Source organism: Macaca nemestrina, chromosome 7 (genome assembly GCF_043159975.1).
Source record: "Macaca nemestrina isolate mMacNem1 chromosome 7, mMacNem.hap1, whole genome shotgun sequence".
Classification (NCBI taxonomy): domain Eukaryota; kingdom Metazoa; phylum Chordata; class Mammalia; order Primates; family Cercopithecidae; genus Macaca; species Macaca nemestrina.
This window is the reverse complement of record NC_092131.1, coordinates 5,949,531-5,972,048: the sequence shown is the minus strand read 5'-3', so window position 1 is coordinate 5,972,048 and position 22,518 is coordinate 5,949,531. Positions and strand designations below refer to the sequence as shown.

Genomic DNA, 22,518 nt, shown 5'->3' with positions numbered 1-22,518 from the left:
GAAGCACACCTGTTGTTTCTCACTTCGCGTTCAGCCAACACTAATGCCTTCTCTGTGCCGAGAACAGCTGATCCTCCCAAAGCGTATGTGTCTCCCTGGCTTCGTGGGGCCCTTGCTGTTGTCACCATAAGCCCAGAAGACTCAAGGATGCTGAGGGTAGTGCAGCCCTCTCCACCACCTATTCCAGAAAGCCCCCCTCACCCCAAAAGGAAACCCCATTCACACTAGCAGTCACTCCTCACTCCCCTTCCCCCAGCCTCTGGCAACCACCAGTCTGCTCTCTATGAATTTGCCGATTCTGAATAGTTCATAGAAACGGAATCATGCAATATTTGTCCTTCTGTGTCTGGCTTCTTTTACTTCGCAGAATGCTTTCAGGGTCCATCCGTGTTGTAGCAAGTGTCATACCTCATTCCCTTTTTTTTTTTTTTTGAGATGGAGTCTCGCTCTGTTGCCAGGCTGGAGTACAATGGCATGATCTCGGCTCACTGCAACCTCCGCCTCCCAGGTTCAAGCGATTCTCCCGCCTCAGCCTCCTGAGTAGCTGGGACTACAGGTGCACACCACCACGCCCAGCTAATTTTTGTATTTTTAGTAGAGAGGGGGTTTCACCATGTTGACCAGGATGGTCTCGATCTCCTGACCTCATGACCAGCCTGCCTTGGCCTCCCAAACGCTCATTTCTTTTTATAGCTAATATTCTATTGTTTGGATATAGCACATTTCGTTTCATCAGTTGAGGAAATTTGAGTTGTTTCTACCTTTTGGCTATTGTGAATAATGCTGCTGTGAACATTGTGTACAGATTTTTGTTTGAACACTTTGTTTTCAGTTCTTTTGGGTATATACGTAGGAGTGAGATTGCTGGGTCATATGGATGGTCGTTTTTGTGTGTGTGTTTGAGATAGTCTCGCTCTGTTGCCCAGGCTGGAGTGCAGTGGCGCTATCTCAGCTCACTGCAACCTCTGACTTCTGGGATCAAGCGATTCTCCTGCCTCATCCTCCCAAGTAGCTGGGATTACAGGCAAACACCACCATGCCCGGCTAATTTTTGTATTCTTAGTAGAGATGGGGTTTCACCATGTTGGCCAGGCTGGTCTCGAACTTCTGGCCTCAGGTGATCTTCCCGTCTCGGCCTCCCAAAGTGTTGGGATTACAAGCATGAGCCACCGTACCTGGCTTTGGATGGTAATTTTAAGTTTAACTTGCTGAAGAACCACCAAACTGTTTTCCATATCAGCTGCCCCATTTTACATTCTCACCACGATAGACAGGGGTTCCAATTGTTGTTCCACGTCCTTTATGACACTTGTCTTTTTGTTGAGACAGGGTCTCATTCTGTCACCTAGACTGGAGTGCGATGGTACAATGATAGCTCACTGCAGCCTTGAATTCCTGGGCTCAAGCTATCCTCTCGCCTCAGCTTCCTGAGTAGCTGGGACTACAGGTGCATGCCACCACAACTGGCTATTTTTTTCTTTTTAATGGAGAAAAGGGGTCTCACTATATTGCCCAGGCTAGTCTTGAACTTACGGGCTCAAGCAGTCCTCCCAAAGTGCTGGGGTTAGAGGCGTGAGCCTGGCCATGCTAACATGTTATTTTTCAATTTGAAAAAGAATAGGTATCCCAGCGGGTGTGAAGTCATTGTAATTTTCATTTACATTTCCCTGACATCTAAAGGTGGTGGGCGTCTTTTCATGTGCTTGTTTGGCCATTTGTATATCTTTTTTGGTGAAATGTCTGTTCAAGTCCTTTGCCTATTTTTTAATCGGGTTTTCGTTTTGTTATTGAGTTGTTAGAGTTCTTTTCATATTCTGGATACTAGACCCTTATGTAATTTGCAAACATGCTCTCCCATTCTGTGGGTTGTCTTTTCACTTTCTTAATAGTGTCCTCTGCACAAAAATGTTTAATTTTTATGAAGTCTGGTTCATCTGTTTTCTTTTTAGTTGCTCACGCCTTTGGTGTCATAGCTAAGGAACCATTGTCAAATCCAGGGTCATGAAGCTTTACCTTTGTATTCTTCTAAGAGTTGTGTGGTTTCAGCTCTTCTGTTTAGGTTTGTGATCCATGTTGAATTAGATTTTTTCCTGTGGTGTGAGGGGGGATCCAACTTCATTCTTGTCCATGTGGCTCTCCATTTGTCCCAGCATCATTTGTTAAAGAGACTGTTCTTTCCCCAGTGAATGGGCTTGGCTCTCAATTGTATTCTATCAGTCTGTATGTCTATCCTTATGCCAGTATCATACTACCTTGAGCCAAATGCACTTTTAAAAGATCTGAGGCTGGGTGCAGTGGCTCACCACACCTGTAATCCTAGCACTTTGGGAGGCCACAGTGGGAATATTGAGCTCAGGAGTTCAAGACCAGCCTGGACAACGTAGTGAGACCTTGTCTCTACAAAAAACACAAAAATTAGCCAGACATGGTGGCGAGTGCCTGTAGACTAAGCTACTCAGGAGGCTGAAGGAGGAGAATCACTTGAGCCCAGCAGGTTGAAGCTGCAGTGAGCCATGGTTGTGCCACTGTACTCCAGCCTGAGTGACAGACAGACCCTGTCTCAAAAAAAAAAACAAAAAATTAAAAATAAATAAAATGTCTGAAAAGACATACAAAACTAGGTTTTGTCTGGGAGGACAAGTAGTTTGGTATTGCTGGAACATCAAGTGTGCATGGAAGTGGTTGTGTGAAGGCTGGAATTAAGGACCTGAGAGACGGTGACTGTGTGAAGGAGATGCAGCAAGCTCTGGAGCCTCCTGAGTGTTGCCAGATAACGGGGACATGAGATGTGTCCGTGCTCTCAACAAGCTCAGAATCTCTTTGTAGAAGCAGACATGGGATTCCAAGCCTGACGTAAGTGTAAGGGAACCCTCCTAAGAACACTGAGGAGATGGTGGGGCCTGACTGCATGTGTGAGGAGTGGGGAACACGTTAAAGAGAATGGCGTTTGAGCTAGAGCTGAAGGCTGAGTAGATCAAAAGCTTTGTGTGGGGGTGAGAGTTTGGAAACGGGAAGAGGGCATTTCATGCTGGAGAAACAGGCATTGAAACAGGGCAGGGTCAGAAGACATTTGAGAATCTGAGAGTGGCCCAGCATTCCTGAAATAAAGGAGAGACTCATCTCTTCCGTACATTGAGAGATGAGTCCTGGAAAAATAAGTGTAGGGGAGACAGCAGCCGAGCTCAACCCCATGCTTTGGGGTTTGAACTTTCTCCTGCAGGCAGTGGGGAGCCGCTGGCATCTCGTGAGCAGGGCAGTGGTCTGATGGACCTTTAGAAAAGTCAGTCTGGTAACCATATGAAAATATGATCGGAGGCAGCTGTGGTCACCACTGTACCACCAACACTGAAAATATGATTGGGAGAAAGATGAGGGAAGGTGTTCTGATTGTCTGGTCTACAGGAGCTGGGGTTAATGCAGGGCGGAATAACGTGTTCAGTTGGACTATTTTCACATACACAGTAGTCGAGGGAATCATATAGGGAAGCCCCAGGTCCCTGTTGCCCAGCCTTGGCCATCATCCACATGCAACCCGGCTTGCTTGTCTTATCCAGGCCTCCTCCTCCACGGGCACGGCCCTCTTCCCACACTACATTATTTTGAAGCAAATCTCAGTCATCATATTTTATTTGTAAGTCCCACCTGTGGTGTCCTTCAGCAAGGACTCTAAGAACCAGAATGTGATTGTCACACCTAAGAATATTAACTGCAATTGCTTAGTCTCAGGAGTAAGCATTAAATCTCCCCTCCCCTCCTCCCTTTTTCAGTTGGTTGGTTTGAGTCCTGAATTGAATTGAGTCCTGAGATCCAAATCAGGCACATACATTACACTAGGTTGTGATATGTGCTGGTTCCTCCTCTCCTTCTTCTCCCTGAAATTTAATTGTTAAATCAGGTTGTTCCCATACATTTGAGGGATATGATAGTCAACCAAGGGTGATTTTGCCCCCCAAGGGACATTTGGCAATGTTTGGAGACGTTCTTAGTTGTCACCGCTTGGTGGGGGGGGTGCTTGCATGTAAGGGTCAGAGCCCACAGCGGAGGCTCACCTGGGCTGAAGTGTGGTGGCACGACTGCCGGGTGCTGCGGGGAGGACAGCTCCTGCCATTCCCCCACGTTCCCTGCGTGCAGATCGCATCCCTGTTGGTTCACACACTCCCCTCTCTCTTGTATTTTCCTAAGAACTGGTGGTTAGACCTCAGGGCTTGATCAGATTCAGGCTGGACTTTCCGGCATTAAAAATACTTCTTAAGTGGCATATCACTTAGTCCTTAGCACATAAGTGGTGGCAGTTTGTTCCGTTTGATAAAATTGCAGAGAGGGAGGATTTTGAGAGGCACTGGAGCATGGACTTGCGCGGGTGTGGGGGGTAAGGGGAGTTGGGGCCCAGCATTTGGCTCAACCCCAGACCCAGAGTCCAGGGACTGAGGCTCGGGCTTGGCCGCAGCACTGACTGGGTGATTTCAGGCGCTCACCCCACAGCCTGAGCCCTGCTTTCCTCTCTGTAAGCTAAGGATGCACCAGCTCGGCCTGAACCATGGAAAAACGCGGGGCAGCCGCTCCCCAGCCTTCCTCCCTAGCTGTCTCCCTCAAGCTGCAGGTGCCTTGCATTGCCGCCACCGGAGGAGTCTGTAGTTTTAGTTTTACGGGACATCCGAGGAGCAGGGAGGGAGCCGGGTGTCGGGGCTGCGGCAGGGTCCCCTCCGGGCTGTCCACGAACCAGCGGTGTGACACCCAGGAGGAGGGCTTGTTTACAGCCACCGTGTTTCCCGGGACCCTGGCTTCTGTCCTCTGCCCAGGGACCCCTTCAGACCTTCCCCACCCTCCCAAGCCTCAACCTGCCCTGCGTCTCCCGGTGGCACAGCGACCTTGGCGGCTTTGGCCCCTGAGCCGCTAGGCTGCCGGGCGCACCCGTGTGGGCTCCCGCCGGGCCCTCCTGCCGCCCCCCAGCCTCCCCGCCCCTGTCCTAGCTAGCCTGCGCCTTCCTGGGCGCCTGACGCACCCCTCTGCCCCAACCACGTTTTCTCGAGTGTCGTCTGTCGCGGCCTTCCAAGGAGACCCTCAGCTCCCCCCGGCCGCCTCCAGAGCCTCCGGCATGGGCCCCAGGACGCGGTCCCGCCTCGCCCCGGAGCCCGAAGGAGGGGAGCCGGCCCCCCGGGGAAGAAGCGGAGGATTCGGATCTGGCCTCCTGCGCTGCGCCTCCAACCCTCTGCTTGGCCACGCGCGAACCGCGCTCTCCCGTTTCCTTTCCGTCCCGTCTCGGGGGCTTCGTCCTCTCGCCGTGGCCGTGGCCAGGCGTCCCGGAGCGGCACCCAGGATCCCGCCCCAGCACCCGCTCCCTCTCGCACCCTCGTCTGCGCCCACCTGCCCTGGGCAGCTGCTCCCAAGGGAGCCCCTCGCCCTCCCTGTCTCCTTCCCTCCTTCCCTCCATTCTTCTCTCCCTGTGTTCCTCCCCTCTCTCTCTCCTTCCCTCCCTCCCTCTCTCCCACTTCTTTCTTTCTCCCTCTTGCCACTCCCTCTCTCCTCACTCTTTCTTACCCCCCGTTTCTTTCCCCCTACCCCTCCCTCTCTCTCCTCTCTTTCTCCCCATCCCTCTCCCTCTCTCCCCCCTTTCTCCCCCTCCCCCTCACCCCCTTTCTCTTTCTCCCCCCCCGTCTCCCCTCTCTTTCTCCCCCTTCCACTCCCTCTCTTTCCCCTTTCTCTCCCTTTCTCCCTCCCCTCTCTCTCTCCTCTCTCTGTTTCTCCCCCCCTTCCCCTCCCTCTTTTCCCCCTTCCCCCCTCCCCCTGTCTTTCTCCCCCTTCACCTCCCTCTCTCCCCCCTCTCTCTCTCCCCACTTTCTGCTTTTTCTTTCTCCACCTTCCTCTCTCTCCCCTCTCTCTTTTCTCCCCCTCCCCCTCCCTCTCTCCTCTTCTCTCTTTCTCCCCCTCCCCCTTTCCTCTCTATCCCCTCTTTTTCCCCCTCCCCCTTCCTCTCTCCTCTTTCTTTCTTTTTTTTTTTTTTTTGAGACGGAGTCTCGCTCTGTCGCCGGGGCTGGAGTGCAGTGGCCGGATCTCAGCTCACTGCAAGCTCCGCCTCCCGGGTTTACGCCATTCTCCTGCCTCAGCCTCCTGTGTAGCTGGGACTACAGGCGCCCGCCACCTCGCCCGGCTAGTTTTTTGTATTTTTTTAGTAGAGACGGGGTTTCACCGTGTTCGCCAGGATGGTCTCGATCTCCTGACCTCGTGATCCGCCCGTCTCGGCCTCCCAAAGTGCTGGGATTACAGGCTTGAGCCACCGCGCCCGGCCCTCCTCCTCTCTTTCTGCCCCTCCCCCTCCCTTTCTCCCTCGTCCCCCTCCCTCTCTCCCCCTTTTTCTCTTTGTCCCCTCCCTCTCTCCCCCCTCCTTTCTCCCCCTCCTCCTCCCTCTCTCCCCCCTCTCTCTCTTTCTCTCCCTCCCCCCTCCCTTTCTTCCCCTCTCTCCCCCTCCCCCGCCCTCTCTCTCCCCCTCTCTCTCCTTCTTCCCCTCTTTGAGCCCAAGTTCTTGGTGGCATCTGCTTTGGGCAGCTCTGCAGCTCGTTCCTCAGGGAAGTCACCTCACCTTCCCAGGGACAGACAGTGTCTCATGCAGACAGAGCCTGCCCTCCTGAGCTGATGTCCCATCAGGGAAGAAGATGTCCCCTCAGAGTTGGTGGGAGCATCAGGTCACAGTGTTGTGGGGCAGGCAGCGGGTGGCTGGTCTGGGCAGGGCCGGCAGAGTGGCTCCTCTCTCTGGCCTTGGCCCTGACAAGAGAGAGGAGTGGGGCGTGGTGGCCAAAGGGCCAAGGGCCCCTTCGGAACTGTGCCCGAGGGCTGACTTCTTATTGTCTCAGGGACAGAAGCCTATCCTCAGTGTGTCCCCATGGCAGTCAGGACCCATGGGCTCGCCTCCCAGCCCCTAGGCCGGGCCACCTTCCATGCGGCTGACCTTCCAGCTGGGGTCAGAAGCCACAGGGGAGCCCTGTCATTGGCCTCTACCCAAGGTCCTCGCTGTGAGTGCTGGGCTGGCACTATAGTGAAATGAAAAGGAGATGGAGAGGGTTATCTACTGGAGCACGCACGTATGTGACTGAACATCTAAAGCCGGGACAGCTCCTAGGAGCATCTCCTCCAGACTGTGGAATCAATGCCAGGGGCGCCCAGGGAAAGCGGAGCAGAAACTGTCTAACTGGGGGATCTGTGGAGGAGCTGGTTATGGAGGGGCTTTTAGGGAAGAAAGACCCAGGCTTTCATGATAAAAGATTGACAGATGTCAAGCTCAGAGCCCAAGAAAGTACCTTCTGTGAAAAAAGCCACAGACTGAGGGAGAGAAGGGAAGGGAACCGAGGCCCCTGCCTCCCAGGTCAGAGTCTGCCTGCTCTTCCGGCAGTCTGTCACATCAGACAGCGCTTTGCAGGCATTCCTAAGCACCTTAGTAGAAAGTAAAGCAGCACTTACTGCCTATGAAAATTTCATTCAAGGATGAGAACAAATTAATGTTTGGGGCTGCAGTTGGTGTGTCTGCTCTCCTTGACCCTAAACTGGATGGGTTTGTGTCTCCAGGATGGAGTCTATATTAGTTCATTTTCACTATAAAAAACTACTTGAGATTGGGTAATTTATAAACAAAAGATGTGTAATTGACTAACAGTTTCACATGGCTGGGGAGGCCTCAGGAAACTTACCATCATGGCAGAAGGCGAAGGGGAAGCAAGGCACTTCTTACACGGTGGCAGGAGAGAGAGAGAAAGGGAGGGGGGAGCTGCCAAACACTTTTAAGCCATCAGATCTCGTGAGAACTCACTATCACAAGATCAACATGGGGGAAACTGCCCCCACGATCCAGTCACCTCCCACCAGGTCCCTCCCTCGACTCGTGAGGATTACCATTTGAGATGAGATTTGGGTGGGGACACAGAAGCAAACTGTCTCGGAGCGGGACAGCCTTTTTAAAGAGCACACAGGCAGACACAGACTCCTTTTCTTTGGGCAGACAAGAAGGGTGGGCAACAAGCACATTGTGTAAATCATCTTGGCGGTCGACACAGCAGCTGTTGGCTGTCACTGCTGGACAGTGGTGGCAGCAAACAGCTGTGGGCCAGGTCACTGCTTGCTACCCAGAGAGCCCTTCAGCTGGGGGGCCCAGAGGATAGCTGAGCTCCACAGACCCCCTTGGTGAGCTCCTTTGGCCTGTGTGGATGACAGGGGACCCCTGGTTCCTCTGCTTCGTGCATCCTCAGACTCTCTCCGCCTCTACTGAGTAGTTCAGATGGCAGCGTTGCAGGTTGGCCACAGGGGTGTTGACCAGCCCTGGAGCTATGGTGCAGCCTGGGAATGAGCGCACACACCAGGAGCCTGGGACAATGGCAGCAGAACCGCTCCAGCAGAGCCTTTTCCTGGGGCTCAAGGGAAAGCACTCAGAGGCCTGCTCTCCGTGTGTTCAAGGCTGAGTGGTGACCCAGCAGGGAGCATCTAGCATTTTGTGAGATACTCAGCTGTATTCATCTCCTCGCACCACTGTACAAGTTACACATGCAGCGGCTCCAAAGAGCATAAACTTACTATGTTACAGTTCTGGTATGCAGGTCTGAAATGAGGCCAAAATGAAGGTGTCAGCAGGGTGGTGATGGCTCTGGAGGTTCTAGAGGAGAATCTATTTCCAGCCTTTCCCAGTTTCTAGAGGCCGCCTGCCTGCCTTGGCTCGTGGCCACTTCCCTGCATCTTCCAACCCAGCCATGTAGCATCTTCAGATCTCTCTCTGACCCCTGCTTTTGTCATCACATTGCCTTCTCTTGTCTCCCTCCTGCCTCCCTCTTGTAAGGACCTGTGTGATTCCCTTGGGCCCACTTGGATGATCCAGGATCATCTTCCCATCTCAAGATTTTTAACTGAATCCCATCTGCAGAGTCCCTGTCGCCAAGCAAGGTCCCATATTCACCGGTTCCAGGAATTAGGATGTGGACATGTTTAAGGGTCATTATTTAGTCTGCCACATCAACCTATGTGGTAAATATTTAGCAATCAAAAGTTTGAAGGAAGATATGAGAAATTAGGTGTATCTTTGAATCTCTCAGTCTAGCATTGCTGAAGGTGGGACATAAGCCCCATACTCCAGCCACAGTAAGGAATGATGTCTCCCATGGAGTGCAGGGGAATGCCCCAGAGTCAGACTCATGTATATGCTTTTCTATATTTTAATAGTGCTAAAAAATACAACCATTGTACATATTCATTTGTTTTTTTTTTTTTGTTTTGGAAGCAAATTTCCGTCAGGAAAAACAGCCTTGTTGCTGTCCCGTCTACAGTATCTGCTAAAATAAAAGTACCAGTCTCTCAGCCCATAGTGAAGAAAGACAAACGGCAAAATTCTTCAAGGTTTAGCGCAAGCAATAATAGAGAACTTCAAAAACTACCATCCTTAAAAGGTAATTTTTATTTGTCTTTTAAAAGTTAAATTGTGGCTATTGGAGTGAAGGAGCAATGTTTTGATAGTGTGCTAACTTATTCCTTTGCTGTGTTTGTATTTTGCAGGGTCGTCTTTTCTGTATTGAGGTGTTTTTTGTTTTGTTTTGTTTTTTTTAGGTTGCATGTCATTAACTTGTTTACTCAATTAACATTTTAAGTTCCAGAGCTATTTAAGATAAAAGTTTAACAACACAATATAGGCATAATACACTAAGAAAACAGGAAAAGCTGAACATTTTTTTATTTATGGTATTAAGCTAGCCAGTTTTTCTTTTAAATTACTTCTCATTTGTTTGTCTTAGAACTGTAGCAATTCTGAAAGGAATTACTCCGAGTAGAATAATTGTAAAAATTATCGTTGAAGTTCTCTACGTTTCTAAAGTAAGGACTGTAGCTATAGTACATTATGGACTTGCTTTGTTATGAGTCATTAGGGATTACCTCAAGCGTTCCTTATATGAAATTAGGAAAAAGTGCTCTTTACTTTGAATTTCCCCCCAAATGACACAGCCATCCCTTTCCATCTCAGGTTGTTTAATCCCTAAAAGTCTTCCTTTAGATTTTGAGATTGAGGTGCTTAAAACCTTACCAAGGAAAACAGAGTAAGGACCTTAAAGTCAAATGTGAACCTCTTAAAGCCTTTATAATTACTAAAATATAAGACAAGATATACTAAATAAAATATCATTTTTCATACCTTAAATTTATAATAATGGATCTTTTTTAATTAATTTCCACTGAATATTAATTCAGCAACCAGTCCAGTGACTCTCGCTTATAATCCCATTACTTTGGGAGGCTGAGGCAGAAGGACCACTTGAGCCCAGGAGTTCGAGACCAGCCTAGGCAACATAGGGAGACTCTGTCTCTACAAAAAAATAAAATTTGCTGGGCATGGTGGCACACACCTGTGGTCCCGGCTACTCGGGAGGCTGAGGTGGCAGGATCGCTTGAGCCTGGGAGGCCAAGGCTACGGTGAGCCATGATCATGCCACTGCACTTCAACCTGGATGACAGAGTGAGATCCTGTCTCAGAAAAAAAAAAAGTAAATATGAACTCAGTGAGAGCAGCAGTCTGTCATGTTTATAGCTGTATTCCCAGGCCTTCCACACTGTGAAGCAGATAGCAGATTTGCCAGGTGGAAGGAGGGAGGGAGGACGGGAGGCTGGGTGGATGGTGGATTTATGGGTTGATGAATTTTCTTGCACCCCACTTGCTAGAAATTCAGGTTCTCAGCCGGGCACAGTGGCTCACGCCTGTAATCCCAGCACTTTGGGAGGCCAAAGAGGGCAGATCACAAGGTCAGGAGATCTAGACCATCCTGACTAACACGGTGAAACCCCGTCTTTACTAAAAATACAAAAACAAAATTAGCTGCGCGTGGTGGCGGGTACCTATAGTCCCAGCTACTTGGGAGGCTGAGGCGGGAGAATGGCGTGAACCCGGGAGGCGGAGCTTGCAGTGAGCCGAGACTGTGCCACTGCACTCCAGCCTGGGTGACAGCGAGACTCCGTCTCAAACAAACAAACAAAAAAAGAAATTCAGGTTCTCGCTTGCATTTTCTAGAGCTTGTATTGTATTTGGCTTATAATTGGTTTACCTTTGTGGTAGATAATATGCATGCTAAGTCATTTTTTATTTGTCTTCCCAAATAGAATATACGTTTCTCAAGCTGTTCATTCATTCAGCAAATATGTATTGAGCGCCTGTGTAAGCTATTCTAGGTACTAGGGGTACAGAATTAAACAAAAGCAAGCCCCTATTCTCCTGGAGTGAGCAACCCATTGGTGAGACAGCAAGGAAAGGGATAGGTACCGACTCCTCCTTCCAGTACCCTCCGGAGGCCGAGAGTCAGAGGGAGGGAAAAGGCTTTGTATAACCATTGTTGGGCCTTCGTATCCCAAGCCCTGTCCCTAATGCCCGTCACAGCTGGGGCTTGGATCTGCCATGATACAGAAGGTTGGCCATGTGCTGCACCTTTCCATGCATGCCCTGCCTCAGCCAGTGCATGCTGGGTGTGTACTGCTGCTGAGTTTGGTCAAATGCCATATGATTTTTCTCCTTAAGATGTTAAGATTATAATTGCTGTGTTGACAGATTTTTCCGGTTTTGAACCAGCTTTGCATTTGTCACTTTTGTCATCGTATATTATTCCATGCACGGGGCACAGCCCATGCAAGTACCGGTGTATGCCGGCCTCCAGCATACTTCCTTTACCTCTTCTGAGGAGTCTCTGCACAAGCCTCTTTCTACATCTGTTCTACATCTGTTTTCTATTCTCTATCTCCATTTCCTTCGTTTTTTATTATACCTAGTAAGAATGGCATGCAATGTACTTCCACTGACACTTACATTTTCACTGTTCCCGAAAAGAGTAAATTCTCCATAGTAAATCCACGTATCCAGGAGAATTTCACATGGATCAAGCCAGTTCCCCTCACTGGTCTTGTTTGATAATTATTTCTTGGCTGTTCTAAAACATTAATGTTTCTGTATATATACTAAAATAATTTCATCTAGTTCAGAAAAATAATTGATTGGAATTAAAGTTATATATTAATTTGGTGAAAATTGATATCTTTTTTCCATCTAGGAGGATGGTATATATCCCCCATTTTTCTGGGTCTTGTTTTCTGACTTATAAAATTTTATGGTTTTCTTGTGAATCTTTAACTTTCCAGTAAATTTATTTCTAAATACTCTATAGCTTTTGCTTGTTACTCTTGTGACTGGGTTATATTTTTTCCCATTTCCACTTCTGATTGGTTTTTGCTAATCTCATCTAGAGCTATTGGTTTTTAAATATTTTGCCATCACCTTACCACATTTTCATATTAGTCTTAATGTTTCCACCACAGTCTGCATATATAGTCCTGTTGTTTGCAATGGATTCTTTTATCTCTCTTCCACTATTTATGCCAACATACACCAGTTATTTTAATTTTATTCTGCCACTAAGAAGGACCAACACAACCTAGAACAGAGGTGATAGCAGGCATTCCTGTTTTCTCCTGTTTCAGTAAATGGCTTCGGCATTTCCTAATTTGATGGGAAAGTGGCTCTTGGTTTCTGGTAAGCGGTCTTTGCAAGGCTGCCGGTGCTCCAGAGTCCACACTCACAGGACTCTTCCTGGACCCATGCAGGCAGGTTGGCACCATGCCAGTGCATGCTGGGTGGGTACCGCTGCTGAATTTGGTCAAATGCCACATGATTTTTCTCTTTAAGATGTTACTATTATAATTGCTGTGTTGACAGCTTTTTCTGGTTTTGAAATATCTTTGCATTTTGTCAATTTTGTCACAGTGTGTTTTCATAGTGTTTGGAGCTAATTTTCTTTAGAGTATTTGCTTCCATATTTACTACATGGAGCTGGTCTATGGTTTACTTCTTTTTCATAAACCTGTATTTTGTCCCATCTAAGATTCGTTGTCACCAGCACTTCGTGATGGTTCCTGGGGTGCCCTGCAGAAGCTTTTCCCGCAGCTCCCTCACGCTACCACCTGATGACAGGGATGATGAGATGGACCCAGATTTCAGAAACAACACAATGTGGAATGTGTCCATGAAATAGGGTTGAAAGGTTGACTTGGAACTCAGTGGGCCTGTTGCTTTTCTCTATGAAACGTCTGTAGCTTCTTTCCATAGTGGGTTCATTTAGAAAGGAGGGTCTGTTAACCAGTACATGGTCACTGTTTAACGGCCCTTTTAATCTCTTCCCCATCTGTGGTGGTTATGTCTCCTTGTAAGTTCATTTATTCTTTTGACTGTTCTGTTTGTGTTCAATATTATTCATCTGCACTTTTATCTTTAATTATCCTGTGTCTTTTATTTTAACCTCTTCGTCATTTGTTGAGTAGAGAGTTCACTTATTTTTAGTTTGCTTTTTAATAATAAAAGAATTTAAATCCATGTATTCATTCTGAGTGTAACTTTCAGCCCTATCCCTAGATTTTCTTTTTTTCCTAACTTTTCAAGTCATAGGCTTTTCTTTTTTAGAGTTAATTGAGGCATAATTTACATATCCTAAAATTTACCCATTGTAACTGGAAAATTTAGTTATTTTAGCAAATACATAGAGTTGTGCAACCATCACCACAGTTCTATTTTAGAATGTTTCCGTCTTCCTCCAAAAGTTACCTTGTGCCCATTCACCATTAATTTCCACGCCAACCCCAGATGCAGGCACCCACTGATCTGCTTCTGTCTCTAGACTTACTTTCTTCCGGACACTTCATATAAGCGAAATCATACCATAGGTAGTCTTTTACATCTGCTGTAATGTTTTTGAGGTTCATCTGTGTTGAGTAGTTTGTTTCTTTTTAATGCTGCCTCATATTCAGTCAGATGAATATAACACATTTTGTTTATCCATTCACCAGTTAATGGACATTCGGGCTGTTTCTTAGCTGGTATGAGTAACTGCTGCTGTGAACATTTGCATAGAAGTCTCTGTGAGCATATATTTCATTTCTCTTGAGTAGATACCTAGGAGTAGAATTCCTGGCTTGTATGGTAAGTTTATGTTTAGCTTTTTAAGAAACTGCTGGCTGGGCACCATGGCTCACGCCTGTAATCCCAGCACTTTGGGAGGCTGAGGCGGGCAGATCACAAGGTCAGGAGATCAAGGCCATCCTGGCTAACACGGTGAAACCCCATCTCTACTAAAAATACAAAAACTTAGCCGAGTGTGGTGGTGGGCGCCTGTAGCCCCAGCTACTCTGGAGGCTGAGGCAAGAGAATCGCTTGAACCTGGGAGGTAGAGGTTGCAGTGAGCTGAGATCACACCACTGCACTCCAGCATGGGCGACAGAGCAAGACTGTGTCTCAAAAAAAAAAAGAAAAAGAAACTGCCAAACTGTATTCCAAAGTGGTTGCACTATTTTACGTTTCCATCAGCAATGTATGAGGATGTGTCCACATTCTTGCCAATATTATTATTGTCTTTCTGATTATAGCTTAATTCTTGTGGGTGTGTAATGGTGTCTCACTGTGGTTTCAATTTGCATTTCCCCAGTGACTGGAAATATGAAGCATCTTTTCATATGCCTGTTAGCCATTTGTCTGCCTTCTTTGATGAGATGTCTACTTGTATCTTTTGTCTATTTTTAAGTTGGTTGTCTTCTTGTTGTTGAATTATAAGAGTATGTTATCCCAGCTATGAGTCCTTTATTTTATCAGAAAATAAAATACAATAAAAATAAATTATTACAGAAGTGAAGTACAAAATACACCCACAAGGTTTTTATTATTCAGTAAACATAAGATTGCCCTGTTAAGTTGATATGAAAGTTTCGAAACGTATACTTCTCAATTTTTGTTATTCATTGTAAATCTTCAGATGTGTCTATATGTGTTAAACCCTTCTTTTGAGCTTTTAATTTCAGGGTTTTTTTTTTTCATTGGTGAAAGTTCTGTTTGGTTCTTTTTTCAGTCTGCAGTGTCATTTTAAAATATTTTCCTATTCTCTTGAACACACCATCAAAACTTGTCATAAGAATAGTAAACGCAGCTGTTTTATAGCCTGTGTCAGGTCATACTAGTATCTGAGGTGTTTGTTACATTTTGTTCATGATGTCTTATTTCCTTGTGTACCTGATTTTTTTTTTTTTGTATATTGGTCATTGTATTCAGATATTTGAAATAAATTGAAACCTAGAATCAAAGTGTCTTGTTCAATAGGGATTTGTTTTTGCTCTGCCAGACACCTGGAGGCACTGCCAATCTGGGAGTGCCTTAAACCACAACACTGGTTTGTTAAATCAACTGACCCAGTTGTTCTGCAATATATCCCACTTACCCTCCTGTGGTTCCTGTAAATGGAAACCTTTTTTTGGCTGAAGTACATCAAAGGCAATGCTTTATAACTTAGGAGATAGTGTCATTATTGTGAGAGATACATAGCCTCTGGTTGCCTATCATCAGAAATGATGCTAAATTTTCAATTTTACTAGTGAATTCAGTTGATGATAGATTGATATCTCTATTGAACAATTACGTATTTCCCTTTACAACTCAAAAAGTACTAGTAATAATCTGCAGTGTATATTTTGGCGTCCTGCCAATGTGTATTCCCTGTCAACCATATGCTAATGTCTTGAACAACAGTTGATAATCCTTTCCTGAGTCAGTAGTTTCACTAGAGAATTCAACATTTACTCTAACATTCTTCTGAAAGCAGTGATTTTTCTTACCAACCAGAGATACTTGGTTCTCTTGAAATGGAACTCCTACTGAAAAAGAAGGATAAGCGTAATTCTTTGCCTTTTATTACCAGTTCCCTCTAATGGTGACAGCTGAAGCTTTTTTCTAGCTTTCTCTTTGTTTTAATATCATTGTGGACTAATGTATTATTGTTGATTTCAGTGCGTTTTTGTGTGCTAAAATCATTAGTCTTTCTGGTGTTCAGATGGCATAATTTCAATCACTGAGTGCCAGAGTGCTACTGTGGTTTTTTTACATAGCCTCGTTTATTTTTGATTCCTTGATTTCTGACACAGTGAGATGTCCCTTGGGCTCATTTAGTACCTTCTCTTCCCCAGACTTAAAATCAGCCATTTTTCTTTTTCTTTTTTCTTTTTATCTTTTTTTTTTTTTTTTTGAGACAATCTCACTGTCTCATCCAGGCTGGAGTACAGTGGTGCGATCTTGGCTCACTGCAGCCTCTACCTGCCACATTCAAGTGATTCTCCTGCCTCAGCCTCTCAAGTCACTGGAATTACAGGTGTGTGCCACCAAGCCCAGCTAATTTTTGTATTTTTTGTAAATATGGGGTTTCACCGTGTTGGCCAGGCCGGTCTCAAACTCCTGACCTCAAGTGATTCACCCACCTCAGCCTCCCAAAGTGCTGAGACTATAGGTATGAGCCACCACACCTGGCCAAATCAGACATTTTTCAAAGAGCCCAGGTTCCTTTCAGTGGTAAATATATTAGCAACCAAAATCTGGGTCAGAGGGATGTTTATTGCTACTGGTCTGACATTACTTTTAAATGCTTTCAGTGGAGGAGCTAGAATATAAATTTTCTGAATTGTACATTCATATTGATATTTTAAATTTAATTTTAACATTATAATGTTTTTGAAGCAGGTTATTTCCCTGAGCACTTCACGGCGGAAACTGGAGTGCATGGGTGTGGGAACTAGCTGGCCTCTTCAGCAGCAGCAGAGGCGAACTCCACTTACTCCCTGCTCCACCCCCTATGGGAGGGGGAGGGCAGGTGAGCTGGTGCAGGAGCCAGGGTGAGCACTTTTGGGCACCAGCAGGAGCAAACCCCATACCAGCCCCATGGCAGCGTCTTCGGGGGTCCCTGTGATCCCTGAAGCCCCAGAGAAAATATGGCAATACTCTTTTAGCTCTGCCATCCATGGACAACTTAAGTGTTAACAGCTCAGTGGAGGGTCAGTGTGACCACCTTTTACACCCGCACTCATGGCACCCGAGTTGTTGTCCAGCATCCAGGAGGAATGAAGTTGTACAAACGAATTGAAGATGGTAAATGAAGGAGATTTTATTGCCAGTGAAAGTGGCTCTCAGTGGGAAGGGAAGCTAGAAAGGAGACAGAGTGGGAAGGTCATCTTCCCCTGAAGTCTAGCTGTCTCCATCTAGATTCATCTCTGAAGTTACGTCATCAAGCTGTCCCTCTGAAGTCAAGCCACTTCTTTCCAACATCCAACTGTAGTCTGCAATGTCCAGTTGCTTCTCTTCTCTCTGCCAGCTGAGCCTGGGGTTTTTATGGGCACGGGATGGAGGTACGGGGCAAGCCATTGGTGGTTTTGGAAAAGGCAACATTCAAGTGAGAAAGCAGGGATGCATGTTCTCACTTTGGGCCAAGGTTCCAGGCTTTTCGGCTTGAGGCTGGGGCCCTCACCGAGGACCTGCCCTCTTCTGCCCAGAACTTCCCTGCCTCCTGTTCTTATCATTTTCACTCATTTCTTGGCTTTTCATAGTTTTATCTCTGTCTTACACTGAAAATGTTGATTTCTAGCATCATTAATATAATTATGGGTATATTCTCTTAAACAGTTCCCCAAAACAATATTGATTATTACTGCAAACAGTTGGAACTTTGAATTGACCCATAGTCATTGCAGAAAGAAATGGCTGTTGACTTTATTTATTTATTTATTTTAGAGACAGGGCCATGCGATGTGGCCCAAGCTGGTCTTGAACTCCTGGGCTTAAATGATCCTCCTGCCTCAGCCTCCCAAGTACCTGGGATTACAGGCATGCACCACCATGCCTGGCTACTGTTGGCATTTTTGTTGAGATCCTGTTACATTTTGCAACTATCTGAGGGAGGGCTGGCATCTTGTGATGTTTGCCTCCTCTAAGAGTATGCTGTGACTATTTTCCAAGGCCACTTTCATGTCCTTTATGGCTGTTTTTAAGTTTCCCTTGTAGGTTTTGCATGTCTCCTACTAAGCTAATGCCTAGATAATCAATTATCATTGCTGTTGTAAATGGGGTCTTTTCTTCCATTGTGTCTTCTAGTTATTAGTTGTTTATATGAAGGCTATTGAATTTGGGGGGCTTGCTTTCATAACCTGCTTCCTTACTGAATTACCTGATTGTTTTCATCAGTTTTTCAGTTGATTCTTTTGAATATTCAGGTATTAGAGCATCTACAGATAATTTCGCCTCTGTTTATAATTGTAAACTCACATGTCTTTGTCTCCAGTTGAATTTACTAAAAAATTCAGTAAAACAATTTCAGTAAAATGTTACATAGTGGTGGTGAGAGTGGGCATACTTGTCTTGTTTCTGACATTAGTGGGAATGAAAGGCATTATTTTTAGCAACCGTTTATTATTTCATTCTGTGGATACCCCAGTTTTTCAGCCGTTATAAATGATACTGTTCTGTTAATCTTTTGTTACCATTGTTGTTCACATCTTTGAACCTTTCCTTAAACTTGATGAAGGAAATACTGGATCAAAGAGCAGGGATTTTCAAAAACCCTTAATAGATATTGTCTACACACTTTGCAGAGCGTGGCACCACATACTCTCCCCAGAGTGTGTGAACTGCCTGTCCATCATATCTCTCCAATGCTGAGATCATGTGAAAGTTGTAGTTATTTGATAAGTAGAAAAAGGTATTTCATATTTTTATTTTTTTTAACAGTGAGGTTGAATATAGCCCTCAGACCTGTTCATTGAAATATTATTCTGAATGAATGCCTTCATTTAACATTTTTGGACCAGAAGGTAGAAGGGTTAAATGTTAAATAAAGAGACCCTTTTTTAAAAGATATTTATAGGAGGAGTAAGTTAATCAGGGACTTGTTTTTTTGAGGCCATTTTTAGAAAAGAAAAGACTGGGAGAAGTCAAAGTTATAACGGAATAATGTAAGACTTATTATTGGCTAATTAGAGACCCTGGGGTAAAAGAGTTGCTGAGTATTTGGCCTTTTGTGAAAGAAGTCGTTGTATTATTGTTAGAATTTACTTGAATTGTTTAAAATTGGCTTTTGAATACCAGTTAAATATTTTATATCTCTTGCCTTCCTCTTGTGCAAATACAATACTTCATCCTCATTCAAAGCAGTTTATTTTCTTTTCTGTTTTTTGTTTTGTTTTGTTTTGTTTTTAAGACACTCTGTCTCCCAGGCTGGAGTGCAATGGCATGATGTCAGCTCACTGCAGCCTGGACCTCCCAGACTCAAGCAATCCTCCCAGCTCAGCCTTCTGAGTAGCTGGGACCACAGGTGTGCACCACCATGCACAGCTAATTTTTATATTTTTAGTAGAGACGGGGTTTCACCATGTTGCCCAGGCTGGTCTCGAACTCCTGGGCTCAAGCGATCCACCCACCTCCGCCTTCCAAAGTGCTAGGATTACAGGCATGAGCCACTGCACCCTGCCTATTTTCTGATACAATTGAAAGCTTTACCATAAATTTAACTGCTTACAAATGAATTATGCATATATTTACAGGAACTTTGGCTTCTGGCCTGTTAGTTGAAGAATAATAAAAATGGACTGTACGGAAGCTATCGAGTGCCTGCTGCTCTTCCAGTTGGCTTAGAAAGAGCCAAGTGGGGAACCTCTGCTTTCATTAGTCTTTTCTTCTCTCACGTTTTGATTTTTGTTTCTTCTCATGATTACCCCTAATATCTTGAGGAGAGGACACAGTCCCTGGATTGGTGAGGCAGCACACTGGCCATCTGTGCTGCTCAAAGCAAGGGGAGGTGTTCAGAGCAATGACCCAAGGTGGCCCTTGCCCTCAGGGAACCAGTGGGCCCAGAGTCACAGTGGTGTTCTAGCTTCAGCCCCTCTAAGCCACAGAGAGGCACCACCAGGGCCGCTCCCTCTTTGGAACACTGGGGAGCCCGTTGCCTGTCAGACAGCCTGAGCCCAGCCAGCCAGCCCAGCCTCTCCAGGGTACCCACTCTCCATGGCCCAGGGGCCACACACATGACCTTGACCGTTACTCCATGGTCAGTCTCAGCTCTCTCTGGGTGGCACCCACAGGGTTTGGTTTCCACGTGCCAGCTGTAATCTCAGCTCATTATCACACACAGAGACCACTCCTTGGACATTCCCGTCCTCTGTCTGGTCCAGAACCTGCTGCCTCTGCTCCTCAAGTGTTTCCTGAACTGTCCTGGCTCAAGCTGTCCTTATCTAAAAAAAAAAAACTAAAAAACAGGTAAAATACACATGTTAAAACATATTATTTATTATTTTAACCATTCATAAGTGTACAACTTGGTGGTATTAAATACATTCAAAATGCTGTACACCCATCACCACTATCCGTACCCAAAACCTTTTCATCATCCCAACAAAGACTCCATTAAACAGTAAGTTGCTGTCTCCCCATTCTGCTTTCTGTCTCTATGATTTTGCCCAGGGTAGCAGCCTGTTATAAGCGGAATCGTACAGTATCTGTCCTTCTGTGCCTGGCTTATTTCCCTAAACATAATATCTTCCAGGTCCCCCCACATTGTAGCATGTGCTAGACCCTCACTCCCGTCGAAGGCTGATGCCATCCCACTGTGTGGTTGGACCCATTCCGCATATCCCCTCATCAGTGGATGGATGCGTGGGTCGCAGAGCACACCACACACATTCACTCAGTATACATGTTAACAGTTGTGTGCTGGTCTGCCTGGGTCGTCCATTCGGGCATCTGCCAAGGACCCAGGAAACACACAGTGTGTCCCCCGAAGGAATGAAAAGCCCTCCTAGCCCCTCTGCCCTCTTTCTCTGCCCCCTCCATTTTCACAGAGGGTGGCCAAAACCTCAGCCAGGCCCACCACTCCCTTCACCTCCCTCCGCCTCGGATTTCCTCTTGGAAAATGAGGCTTCTGACTCACTTGACCTACTGTGTAGGCTCCTAAGGGTGTCAGCAAATTAAAAAAAAAAAAACCATTAGCATGAAAGCACTCCGATGTATGCATACTTTTACTTCGCGTTGGTTCCCTACATTCTTAGAACAAGGAAGGAGTGTGAGTACTTGCTTTGGATTGAAAGGTTTTCCAGACTAGCTGTAGGAAGTATGAAAGTAACCAAGGTCTCACACACAGCCCCAGCACTCTGGGTAGATTTCACTTCATCTACTCCACTCACCTACGCTGAGCTTCCCTGTGGACAAGCTCGTCCGTCCTCTTTAATCACTCCCAGGCCTCGCTCACACAGCAACAAGTGCCTGTCCCTGTGTCCTTGCTGTTGGCAAGCGGAAGTTCCCTGGCAGCCTTTGAACATAGCTGAATGTTAGGTATCTTTGATCTGTCTAAGGAAAAAGTCTATTTTAAACTGTGAAGTGAAGCCAATTTTTTTAGGTCAGATTCTTACCCAACAAAGCATACATCATCCATGCTCATACAGTTTCCAGTTTAAAAAAAAAAAAAAAAATAGTGCTGGCCAGCGCAGTGTCAGTGCACTGTGCTCGTGATGCCACAGTTCTCTAGGTTCAGGACACCAGCCTTCTGTTAATTACGATAAAACGTCTTCACTAAAATAGAAGCATATTTAATTTGCCTTCAAAATTGCTTGGAGAGACTTAAAAAATAAAACCTTCAGCTGAATGATGTAGAAAGGAAAAGTTGAAAGTTTTATTCAGAAATACTACCTAGAAATAAAATCAGTGGGATGTATTTACAGGCAGTTTGTTTCTACGTAAAGAATAAAACAGTGACAGAGGGATCAAAGAATAAAGAATAATTCCTTTTCAAGCCAGGCACAGTGGCGTGCGCCTGATTTCTCAGCTACTCACTAGGCTGAGGAGGGGGAGAATCGTGAGTTCAAGCCCAGCCTGGGCAAAATAGGGAGACGTTGTGTCCAAAAAAAAAAAATGAAATAAAGAATTATTTCTTCATTATTGTCTAGTACATAGATTATTGTAGTTATGGCATTTGATGGGAGACCATATTGAGCACTGTGGGCTTGTTGGCCCATTGAGCTGTGGAAGGCATGCTAGGTGGGCTGGGCCCAGCAAAGCGCCCTTCCTTGGTCCTCGCTCAAGCCCTTCACAGGCAGCCGCAGCTTCAGGAAAGGTTCAGAACATTGCTGTGAGGCCAGCGTAGAAGGCAGGTAGGCATGTCACAGGTGGTGAGTGGAAGGCGTCCACTCCTTAGCAAGTGCATCATGGGAAGCCTGGAATGGAGTCTGCGTTCAGGGGAGAGGGAAATGCTGTTCTTGGGATGATTTGACAGCATATCCCTCTTAATTATATGCTACCTGGAAAGGTGTAAAGGGTAGTGAGGTGGTTTTGTAAGATCAGAATTGGGTACGACTGCTTGATTCATTCATTCATTCAGTACATTTGACGGAACATCTCCATGCCAGCCATTCTCTAGGAGCTGGACCCAGGAAGAGCTTGTGGACCGAGCCACAGACCCGGAGGGAAGAGGAAGCCTGCCTGGATGAGGGCCATCTAAGCAGAGATTGTCCTCAGGTGGCTCTGCTGCATCCCCCTGTGGCAGCTGAAGGGATCTTTCTGTTGGCTGATGGCCTGTCTTTTTCTAGTGGGACAATGCCCACTGCTCCCTGCACTTTGCTCTGATGGCCGGAGCTGCATTTAGGTGTGTCCTGCCTCAGTCCGTCCCAAGCTGTCCA

General features: G+C 46.1%; 1 protein-coding gene across 9 annotated transcripts in view; it reads left to right on the top strand.

Annotated features, from left to right (window-relative positions):
- The window catches only part of LOC105467393 (protein phosphatase 2 regulatory subunit B'gamma), a 167,418-nt gene that overhangs the window by 15,963 nt on the left and 128,937 nt on the right, over positions 1-22,518 (top strand). For 7 of the 9 annotated variants that reach the window (XM_071099573.1, XM_071099582.1, XM_071099570.1 and 4 more), the window contains exon 3: positions 9,254-9,419. The exons of 1 other annotated variant lie outside the window; for it this stretch is intronic. In XM_071099573.1, the coding sequence (XP_070955674.1) occupies positions 9,254-9,419 (166 nt within the window). Of the gene's footprint in view, positions 1-9,253; positions 9,420-22,518 lie in introns of those variants that run through there. One more of the 9 variants, XM_071099579.1, reaches the window with a different exon arrangement.